Raw genomic sequence first — 11,272 nt, 5'->3', positions numbered from 1 at the left:
AGCCTTACCATCGTGAAAACATCAAAACATTTCTTACAAAATTACAAAAAATTATCATAAAAATCTTTTAGTTTTTGAGCGGAAATGAAACAAAATGATGCAAAACATGCAAAAAAAAGTTCAAAGTTTTTAAAAATAATTTTACAAATTTTTTTGTCAAAATCTTTTTAGTTTTTGACCGGAAATTACACAAAAACTTCACATTTTGACAGAAAACTTTATAAAAAATTTTTTGTAAAAATATTTTCAAAAGGAAATAATTTTATGACAAAACATGCAAGAAAAGATACATTTTTAAAAAATAATTTGATAAAAATTTTCATCAAATCTTTTTAGTTTTTTACCGGAAATGACAAAAAGATTCACATTTTGACAGAAAATTTTGTAAAAAAATTTTTTTAAAAATGTTTTCTAAATGTCCTAATTTTATGAGAAACAGGCAAGAAAAGATACATTTATAAAAAATAATTTTATAAATTTTTTTGGCAAACCTTTTTACCTTAGTTTTTGACCAAAAATGACACAAATTTTTTTTTTTTAAAAAAGAAATTTTTTTTGATTGTTCAAAAAAAAAAATTTTTTAAGGATTTTTCAAAATCATTTTTTTCAATGGATTTTTTCAAAAAAAAATTGTTTTTAGATTTTTAAAAAAAAAAAAAACAATTTTGTATCAGTAAGAGGTCGACCTCTGTGAAGAGCTGTGATGAAGGAGCAAGAAGAACATGATTGTTCTTTAGTGGAGAACCACAGTGAGATGGAAAAAGGTACAAAACAGTTTAATCATTAAAAACAGGAGAAACAGACGTATCTGTGTGTGTTCGTATGTCAGCGCTGACACAAACGAGTCGAGTTTTATATGAAATTTACAAACATACACAAAAGAATTGCTCTGCAGAGAAGACAAATATTCGAGGATTTGATAAAAGAACTGTCTGTAGACCTGTGAATGAACTTTACAAATATATATTTACATTTGGAGACGCACCCATTCAGTTACATATGGATGATCAATGTCACAGAAACAACAATAAAGAATTTCACTGATCAGTACTTATCTGCAAATGACAAGGGGATTGAATTGTTTGAAAATTATTTCTTTTTTTTTTATTTAATCCTAGCCCTAATCCCAGCTAACCTGCTTGCATTGATGATCCATTTCTTATTACCAACGTATTTTTATTGTCCACTAAAACAGATTGATAGTACGACACGGTAGAAGTTTTATATACCATATTTACTACATAAAAGGATGTCCAATAATGTCGGTCGACCGATAATTATATCTGTAAGAATCGTTATCCGTTTTTCCTCTGATAATAAAAACCTGATAACGCAATGCCTGGGTTTTCCCAAATATGCTGAAATCACTCCTGATAGACCAGAATCATAAATGAAGTGTTTGGATAATACTGGTATCAGATATCAATATAAAAACTTCATCTGGGACTTCCTTGGTATAAATGAAATGCTGTCTTGTCTTTTCTGTGTCTCTCTGACCAGTGTTGATGAAACAGTTACAGCACATGTTCCATTACTTTACAAAAAAAAAAATAAACAAACTCTGCAGCTAATCTACAAAATACAGCTGTTTAGTCGCATGACCGTGTTCCAGTGAGAGTTGTTTTTAATGTCCATAAAAATGTGCTCTCATTGATTTACAAAAAAAAAAAAAAAAAAACTTGACCACCTTCTCTCCTGAAGGTGGAGCAGTCCGTTGACATATCGTCCATTTCTGAAGTAGCTTATACAAATCCACGATATTTTTTTCATTTATTTATTTTTTAAAAAGAAAGAGTCCAGCAGCCTCTGTGTCTGTGGACGGCCTGACACTCGACCGCCTCTGGGACGACGCAGACCAGTGGGCGGAGTCAGGGACCGGGGGTCCGACCTCCTCAAACCTCAGACTGGCACCAAGAACGACAACAACTTCACAAACAGACAAAACCACAAAGTAGGTTTGCATGAAAAAAGAGGAACGTCCCTGAAAGTTCTGAAGTCTGCAACTGAACCTCCCGCCCTCACCCCTCACCCCTCACCCCTCGACCCTCCCTCCTCCCCCCCAGCCCTCAAAAATGACTTCTTCATTGTTCCGCAGTCAAAAAAAAAACCCACTACAAAAATGTAAACTGCCGACAAATCTTGGCAGTGATTTTTTTTTTTTTTTTTAAAAAGTGCATTGCTTCAAGTATGTAAACAACTGATTTGTTCAAGGGGACAGTGGGACACGTGTCAGTGTGTATGAGTGTGGACCAGTGCAGTGACTCCTGAGGTTTGGCACACGTACGTAAACACACACACACACTCCTTCAGAGGACCAGGCTGCAGAGGTGAACTCCTTTTTTTCTGCTGCTGCTCCCTGTGTGCAGTCATGGCTGAAGAAGAGTCTCTATGACCTGCAAAGACACACCCCTCCGTCAACGCAGTCACATGGAGGTGTTGCAGTGGCTGCTGGGGAACAGGCGGGGGGGGGGGGGGGTGTGAGATGAGGATGGGTGGAGGGAAACGTGGAGGGAACAAAGAAAGAAAAAAAAAGGGTAAAAAAAAAAAGAAATAAACAAGATGTCATGACGCAGCTTCCACACAGACGGACAGACGGTGGAGACTGACGGAGGCTGGACCAGTCTGAAGACTGATGGATCAGTCTGAAGACTGCTGGACCAGTCTGAAGACAGATGGACCAGTCTGAAGACAGATGGACCAGTCTGAAGACTGATGGACCAGTCTGAAGACAGATGGAACAGTCTGAAGACAGATGGACCAGTCTGAAGACTGATGGACCAGTCTGAAGACAGAGGGACCAGTCTGAAGACAGATGGATCAGTCTGAAGACTGCTGGACCAGTCTGAAGACTGATGGACCAGTCTGACGACAGACGGACCACACTGAAGACTGCCGATCCTGACATCCTGACCGTGTTTAGATCAGAGTTTCATGGAATAAAATTAAAGAATAAAAATCTATGAATTTTTGGGAAGAGAAAAGGGCAAAGAAGTTTGATTAGTGAAGATCGTTTGTCTGTACGAGAGACATCGACGCCGCGTTCACTTCTGTTTTACAAGAGTTAAAAAAATTGATTCTAAAATAAAAAATTCTCCTAAGATTTTTTTCCCCACAACTCCCCGACCCAAAACCTCCATCGTCACCGTTGCGGTTGTTTCGTTCGTGTTATGTCCTTGTCCTAAAGATGATGTTTGTGTTTAATATCGTATTTATATGTTGTACCAGTGCAATCAGGATACAGACAATAACATTTGGACTGGCGCCACCTGCAGGGGTGGGGTGGGAAGTGAACCCAAGGCCTGTTTACTTTTTTTTTTACCTTTTTTTACTTTTTAGGTCCATGAGAAAAAAATCATTAAAATAAAACTGAATAATTAAGATTTTGTAAATTAATTGTTAAGTTATATTGTTTAGAGTTTTTTTCTCGTGACATTATGACTTCATTTTTTCATAAAATTAAACTTTTTTTCGTATTGTTTCGACTTTATTCTGGTCAATTAAACCTTCAATCTTGTAATTTTTATCTTGTTTTTTTTTATTTATCAATGCAGCCATAATACTCCGTCGTACTGCAGTAGTTATAGTTTCTGATTCATCAGCTAACGTTCAGAATCACTGATGTGATGACACTGACTACACACCATGGAAACAGCAACGAGAACAGACTGTGATGAGCTGGTACTCACTCCGACCCTGAAGAGTCTCCGTCCACCGTCCCTGCCTTGATGCTCATGGCCACGCCGTTCAGCTTATCAGGAACGCTGGGCTTGGACTGAGCAGTCCGACCGTTACTGGAGCTGGACCCCTGCGGAGACGCCGTACCGGGGACGTGTCCGCACGCCTCACTGTTGGCGTGACACACACTGTTCCTTTCTATGATTGGAGAAAGCTGCTTCTTCTTCAGGATCCCTGGAGAACGGGCGACAAGACACTGATGACAACAGGAAGTTGGCTGATAGATCTAGAGTTAATGTGGCACGAACTACAGCAGACAAACTATGGCCCGTGGGCCAAATACAGCCCACTGGGCTATCTAATTCGGCCTGCCAAATACTGGTCCAAGGTTCAAACTATGGCCTGAGGGACAAATATGACAACAACAAATTGAGTGTAATTTCTGTTGATGCCACTGAATGGCAGCAGACATCACATGTTCCAACTTATCTTTAAAAGTTCAGGTTTATTCTTGTACTTTTTATTTTTATTTTTTTGCTCAGCCTTCTCCATCCAACCGATACTAAACCGGTTGCTCAGTCTTCTCCATCCAACCGATACTAAACCGGCCGTGGGTCAGATTTTGAACCTCACCCCAGATCTACAGTAAATGTCACCTTTGTGGGGGTGGGTGTTGAAACTGGGCAGGAGCATCGTCGCGTTCTCCTGCGCTCGCTCCTCCGTGGGAGTCCGCGCCTCACCGCCGAGGCTCTGCTCTCGAACGCCTGGACTTTCCACCGTCAGTCTGTCTCCACTGTGGAACTCGCTGTCACCGACTGCCGCGTAACCTCCGGGCCAGAACATCTTACTGTGGCCGTTGTCTGGGAAACAAACACAGAGAAAAAGACGACACTCGTGAATCTTAAAGTTTCAGTTTGGAGTGGAGCTGAACACGGACAACTGCACTGAAACATTTAAGGTTTTTTTTCCATCTGATCATTTTTTTCGATACCTTTTTTGGCAACATTTGACGCTAGGTTTTCCCAGCATTCCTCAGGTGGGAGAGCGCCCTCGTCATCTTCACTGTCAGAGGAGTGTGTGGACGCGTAGGAGCCGCTCTGGTCGTCCTCTATGGACAAGTCGCTGTCAGAGTCGCTGTCGGGATCTACACAGAGAAACGACCGGACGGTCAGTTCATGAACGACCTGAAAGGATGAAGGACAGAAAAGTTGACAGAAGAGAGAAATACCATCCAGATGTTCTTCATCTTCGTGGAACAGCGACACCTGGTCCTTCAGAGCGATGTGAGCTTGGCTGTTACTTAACCCGTCGTCCCTGAAAAACACAGCAGACGTCGTTTCACAGCTGCTGCCGTCGTCAGAGAATTTAGGATATTATTGATGTGGATTTTCTTTTTTTTTTTACCGCAGCACGAAGGGCACGTAGCTCTGCTGACTCTTGTTGCTCTGCATGGTGCCGTTCAGCGACACGCTGGAGTCTCCGAAGGGAAGGTGGTACAACTTCCCATCCATGTAGTTGGTGTTGCATTTGTAGGTCTGGAAACACAGTGGAGACAAAGACAATGTTTCTTTTTTTTAAATCTTTGCAGTTAAATTAATGTGAGCGTTGCGTGCGATGCGAGTTTATTTGTGTGAAAGTCAGAGGTGGAGGATGTTGATAATTGTGCGTGACCTACGTGCCCTTGGGCACAGCTGCTTCAGAAAGGGCTGTGTTGAGTTAATGTACGCAGTCACATGGGGTCAGGACGTCTTTGTGTCCTAACACCGTCTGCCCTCAGGGCTGCGTCTTCTACTGTCTGACACTGAAGGACGTCTGAGTGTGGAGACCAGGAGGGTCAAACTCGAATTCACTGTTGGTCAAACTTAAAATTCATGGCAATTGTTCATGTTTTCTCTTCTCTCCAGATCTGTAATGTAGAATTTTTTCATATTGAAACAAACTTTGTGTAAACATCAACTCTAGTCCACATTTGATCTCATGGGGCCAAATATAATCACACTGCGGGCCAGATTTGGCCCCCGGGCCTGAGTTTGACACATGTGGCGTAGGCACTAGTCTACACATCTGCCACCTACTGTTAATATCCATGAACTGTTGAGCAACTCAAGTCTTTGTTGACAACTTTTTTGAACAGATATTCTTAAAATCCACAATGACACAAAAAAATAATTTTCACTTTGTCTAATTGTTCATATTTATGGCTGTGATCCCTCGAGGACCACTATGTTGTAAAAACGTCGTTGTGTCGATCAGGACTTATGTTTCTGGGTGATTCCCTCTCACAATAGCATCAGTGTTTCCACTGAAGCTCCTGACTTGTGACCAGAGCATGGACGTTTCAAAGGTGTCAGTGTGAACAGAAGAATTTCACAGCGAGGACTCACTGAGGCCTTGGATTTGATCATATGATCCGGACGCTTGCGGCTGCAGCAGGACTTCATGGCCTTCCTGGCCTCCCTGTTGAAAACAAAGCAGAAAACAAAGGGGCCCTGGTGCGAGGAAGAAGAGCAAATGTTTAGGACCAAACTCAAAAAAAGTACCGTGGTGACGCTGGCTGAGGTCCAGGAAGAAGAGAACTCACCTGTACACAGTTAAACCCAGCAAACAGGTAATGGAAGATGATCATGTCACTGTTAACGGACAACAGCGCCAGGAAACAGGTGACGGAAACCAGGAGGAGGACGACACCTGCTGTCTTCAGGCCAGCACTGCAACAGATGATGAAGAAAAAACACAAACAGGAAACGGTCAGCGATGTAAATGTAATTATTGAAAAAAATAAAAAATACAGAGGAGAAATCGTTAAGACCGGAGTCAGGAGTGGATGGAGAAATGGGTGGAACGGTGTTCTCTGAGGAATCAGGGAACTTTAGGACGACGGACTTAGGGATGTGGAATAGATAAACACAAAAATAAAAACACGCACCAACATTCACTTTCCTTATGACGCTAATATAAACTTATTACTTACGATTGTCGGTCTCGTCTGAGCTAACTTAGTGAACTTAGCTGAGGCTAAATTACACCAAAAAATACTGCCTTTGTGTTCTGTTAGAAGTACTGTTGTCTTTGAGGATAACCGAAGCTAAGCTAAGCTAAGCTAGGATACCTTAATTTAGGAGCTAGGCTAAATTATGTTAGCTAAGCTAAGTATATTTTTCAGCTCCCAGACTGATTCAAATTCATGGTGTAATTTCAAAGTATCTACAACTGCTTCATAGTTTTTGGTGAGAATAATTCCGAGGTACGAGTTGTTGTAAAAATGTTCTTCCTTTTTGAAAATTACATAACATTATTCAGTGTCCGTTATGGACATTGGGCATGAAATGTCATTGTTCAGGATTCTGAGGTTTTCTCTGGTTTTATTTTTGCTCACAAAACTTTTTTTTTCCCCCTCCGGGTTTTTCCCTGTGACACGTGATCTCCTGGCCGATGTCGAATCATTTCATGCATGTCCGTCCTCTGGTCACGTACTGGTCAGACATAAATGCAGAGGATTGTCAACAATGGCTGACTGTGTCTGTTAACGCTGACAGTAAGTAGACTAACGTGACGTGGAGCCGTAGTGAATCGGTTTGGTGTCGCACTTTGTTAAGAGACAATGACTTTTTTTTTTTTTTAATGTAGTTGTAATTCATACAGTATGACCACCAGGATTGTCACCTTTGACCTTGCACATTCCAATGGTTCTCTAAATACTTTTACAGTTTGTTGTGGGCTGTAGAGTTCGATTAGAAATAAAACATGATTTTATATTAAAAATGGTTTATAAACTGATCATAATTTGAATTGTTTTTTTACGATTGTTACTAATTTTTTGATGTTTATAAATCGCTTAACCCAGGGTCGTCGGCCAAAACCAACCCACTACAGTGTTCAATTCGGCCCACTTTATGAATTTTGACCAGATTTTAAACATGGAAAACAATTCTTTGAGGTCATAAATGTCAAAATGATGGGTCTAAACCCCGGCAGCAGATGACACTGGGGTCGCTGAGAAGTCTGAATATGGTGAGATAAACAAATGAAAAATTCCAAAATTAAACGTCTGTGGTTGTACTGTGTTCAGTGAAAGTGTCAGGAGACTCACACGCGAGGCTCCTTCTCGATGCTGTGGTGTCTCAGTGAGCAGGAGGCTCTGGAGGACAGGATGTAGAGGAAGATGTTCATCTGTGGAGGAGAGTCACAAAGAAGTAAATCTCAACATGATAAAACATTCATGCAACATTTTGCCATTTTGTTTTTCTTTCAATTTGAAATTTAAAGGGTAATTTAGGAAAATCTACCAGGTATCACTGGTACTGTGGACCATTTTGAGTTACGATATAAACGTGATAAACAGAAACACTCACCGACACCACCGTAGCGATGGGTCCAGCAAAGCTCCAGATCAAAGTGTCGTACATGGACAGCCAACAGAAGTCTGGGTTCCCGTAACCTTCTGGGTCCAGTCCCACGGCCAGACCTGCAGCCGGGCACAGATGGACAGAAGGTAAACGTTAAACTTTCATCCTTTTCTTCTGTGGTATGTGTTACAACAGCATTTCTTCCATTATACTAAGATGTACAAATATGTGTTTTTTGTGTGTTTTGTATCATGAAAAAAATAATATTATTTTTTACAATAATGTAGTCAAAAGGGAAAATGTTCCTCGATCAGAGAAAAATTAAAATGAGGTCTAAGTCATCATCATACACATCCATTTATTTTAAATGGAATTCATAATTGCCAAAATTCCTAATTCCGAAAACCCCCTTGTTTCTTTTTACTGGCCACTAGGGGTGTATGGCGCTGTTTTCATGTGCAGCAATGCTGCCCTCTTTTTGTATTTTCTATTTTCCACTTTCTTCTACAGCTGCTCAGTGTGTGTCTTTCTCGCAATGTTATGGTTTTCCTGCAACAAGACCTGTGATGAAGGCAGGCACTCCCCAGCCAATCAGGTAGTAGAATCTCATGGGTCCGTAGTTGATGTCTCGCACTTCGCTGATCATGCGGTAAACGTGCAGCCCCTCCAGGAACAGCCAGGAGAAAGTGCAGAGGTAGAAGAAGTGCAGCAGGATGGCGATGACCGTGCAGAAAAACTGGAACGGAGACGTGACCACAGGAAGGAGCACATCAGAGTGTGTGTGTGTGTGTGTGTGTGTGTGTGTAACTGTAAGTCAGGCTGCAGCCTGGTGGTGGCAGACACTAATTGTTTACCAGGTTGTCAGCTTGGTTGATGCCCAGGATGAAGATGAGCTCCGAGAGGAAGAGGGCGGTGGTTCCGTTGTTGATTATACTGGTCTTGTTGCTCTGCATGGCTCTCAGACAGAGGAGGAAGACGGTGGTGAGGAAGAGGAAGCCCAGAGTCACACCCACGGTGCTCCACGTCAGGATTTTTATCGGAAGGATCTCTCCGTTCTGACACAAATGTAATAATTAGCAACAACAAAAAAAATGTGACAAATGATTATCGGTGATGATCAGTGATGATCGGTGATCTGTGTCGACTCACTTCTCTTCTGGAGATGTCCATGATCACGGCGAAGCTGGTCATGTGATAACACTGACAGCTGATGTGGCTGCTGTTTCTGAAAACCACCTCGCAGCCTTTCGCTGACCAGCCGCCGCTACCGCCGCTGAAGAAGACGTGCACACCAGAGGTCAAAGGTCAAGTGTGAGGAGCTCAACTCTGTGCGACTGTGTCTGTCTGTTACAGTGTACTCACAGAATGCTGTGGTTCCAGAAGACACAGATGGGTTTGGAGCGCTCCTCAGTGGTGACCAGGCGGAACTGCACAGTGATGGGTTTCTCCAGTGCGTGCTGCAGCAGCTCGTCGTTGTCGTGCACTGTGATGCTCACCACTGGTGTGTTGATAACAGGCCGCTTAGGGACACTGAAGAATAAAAAAATAAAAAAAATAGACAAAAAATAAAAATGTTAAAAATAATGTAGAGGAATTAGACCAGGCCTTTTATTGGACAGTCCAGCTGTCAATCATTCCCAGTCTCACCGCAGACTCCTCTTGTCCGGGTCGTAACTCTCTGGCAGCAGCGACGCCAGACTGTGGAAGATGATGACACTGGCCACCGCGTCCTGCTGACTGTCCTCAGGGTGGCGTTTCTTTCTGTGAGTCGAGCGGTTCCTCAGTGTGGACTCGGGAAACACATCCAGGTGTCTGTGACCCTTGGTGTCCACGGGGGGTTGAAAGACCGAATCGGGCAGTGTGACGGCCGTCTCTTGATCCACGGGGCGGGGGCCTCGGAGGGACTGGTACCGAGGGAGCTTCGCTCCGGCAAAATTCATTTTCTTCAGACGGTCCACGGAGATGACTGGAGATGAGGAGGCAACAGCAAAAATGAGGTCAAAGGTCAGGTGTGAGGAGCTCAACTCTGTGCGACTGTGTCTGTCTGTTACAGTGTACTCACAGAATGCTGTGGTTCCAGAAGACACAGATGGGTTTGGAGCGCTCCTCAGTGGTGACCAGGCGGAACTGCACAGTGATGGGTTTCTCCAGTGCGTGCTGCAGCAGCTCGTCGTTGTCGTGCACTGTGATGCTCACCACTGGTGTGTTGATAACAGGCCGCTTAGGGACACTGAAGAATAAAAAAATAAAAAAAATAGACAAAAAATAAAAATGTTAAAAATAATGTAGAGGAATTAGACCAGGCCTTTTATTGGACAGTCCAGCTGTCAATCATTCCCAGTCTCACCGCAGACTCCTCTTGTCCGGGTCGTAACTCTCTGGCAGCAGCGACGCCAGACTGTGGAAGATGATGACACTGGCCACCGCGTCCTGCTGACTGTCCTCAGGGTGGCGTTTCTTTCTGTGAGTCGAGCGGTTCCTCAGTGTGGACTCGGGAAACACATCCAGGTGTCTGTGACCCTTGGTGTCCACGGGGGGTTGAAAGACCGAATCGGGCAGTGTGACGGCCGTCTCTTGATCCACGGGGCGGGGGCCTCGGAGGGACTGGTACCGAGGGAGCTTCGCTCCGGCAAAATTCATTTTCTTCAGACGGTCCACGGAGATGACTGGAGATGAGGAGGCAACAGCAAAAATTAGTATTTTCTAGTCTCTTGTAGGAACCAATAAACTAAAAAAAAAGTGTTCTAATAAACTAAATAAAAAATAATTTTTAATTCATTATTTTATGTACATATATATACTTATATATATATATACGATATAGGTATAAAAATAAAAAATAAATTAAAAAATAATAGAAAAAAAAACAAAAGAACATAACATAACCAGAACATAATTACATGTCAGTTATTCATTCATTCATTCACTGACAAACTGACTGAACGACCGTTTACCGATGTTTGGCGTGACGATGGTGAAGGGGCTGAGGTAGGTCTTCCTCATGTTCTGCGCCAGCGTATTCGCGTACTCCTCAAAGTGTCGCAGCAGTGCGGCTGTGCCGCCCTCGGAGTTCTGGATGAGCTCCCAGTGTGGCCGCGTGTCTGGAGCGAGGATGGCGCTGCCCACACGGACCAGATTCTGTGGAGAGACGGTTGAGTGAGTTCAGGGGGACAGAACGTCCCAGCGGAGCGTGAAACGATTTGGGACACGACCCCTGCAGATACAGCAGGAAGGTCCGCCAACGTCCGAAA

At 42.9% G+C, this 11,272-nt stretch overlaps 1 protein-coding gene across 1 annotated transcript in view; it reads right to left on the bottom strand.

The window, feature by feature from the left end:
- Nucleotides 1-759: 759 nt before the first annotated feature.
- Nucleotides 760-11,272, bottom strand: part of celsr2 (cadherin, EGF LAG seven-pass G-type receptor 2) — a 72,945-nt gene continuing 62,432 nt past the window's right edge. Inside the window, exons 20-34 of the mRNA XM_025060342.1 lie at nucleotides 10,369-10,687; nucleotides 10,084-10,251; nucleotides 9,171-9,294; nucleotides 8,876-9,076; nucleotides 8,583-8,757; nucleotides 8,028-8,140; nucleotides 7,766-7,845; nucleotides 6,257-6,383; nucleotides 6,060-6,164; nucleotides 5,080-5,210; nucleotides 4,904-4,989; nucleotides 4,667-4,819; nucleotides 4,332-4,535; nucleotides 3,687-3,909; nucleotides 760-2,448 (exon numbers count right to left, since the gene is read on the bottom strand). Coding sequence (XP_024916110.1) covers nucleotides 2,424-2,448; nucleotides 3,687-3,909; nucleotides 4,332-4,535; nucleotides 4,667-4,819; nucleotides 4,904-4,989; nucleotides 5,080-5,210; nucleotides 6,060-6,164; nucleotides 6,257-6,383; nucleotides 7,766-7,845; nucleotides 8,028-8,140; nucleotides 8,583-8,757; nucleotides 8,876-9,076; nucleotides 9,171-9,294; nucleotides 10,084-10,251; nucleotides 10,369-10,687 — 2,234 coding nt within the window. The 3' untranslated portion in view covers nucleotides 760-2,423. The remainder of the gene's footprint in view (nucleotides 2,449-3,686; nucleotides 3,910-4,331; nucleotides 4,536-4,666; nucleotides 4,820-4,903; nucleotides 4,990-5,079; nucleotides 5,211-6,059; nucleotides 6,165-6,256; nucleotides 6,384-7,765; nucleotides 7,846-8,027; nucleotides 8,141-8,582; nucleotides 8,758-8,875; nucleotides 9,077-9,170; nucleotides 9,295-10,083; nucleotides 10,252-10,368; nucleotides 10,688-11,272) is intronic.

Source organism: Cynoglossus semilaevis, chromosome 11 (assembly GCF_000523025.1).
Source record: "Cynoglossus semilaevis isolate Cse_v1.0 chromosome 11, Cse_v1.0, whole genome shotgun sequence".
NCBI lineage: Eukaryota > Metazoa > Chordata > Actinopteri > Pleuronectiformes > Cynoglossidae > Cynoglossus > Cynoglossus semilaevis.
This window is presented reverse-complemented; position numbering and strand designations above follow the sequence as displayed.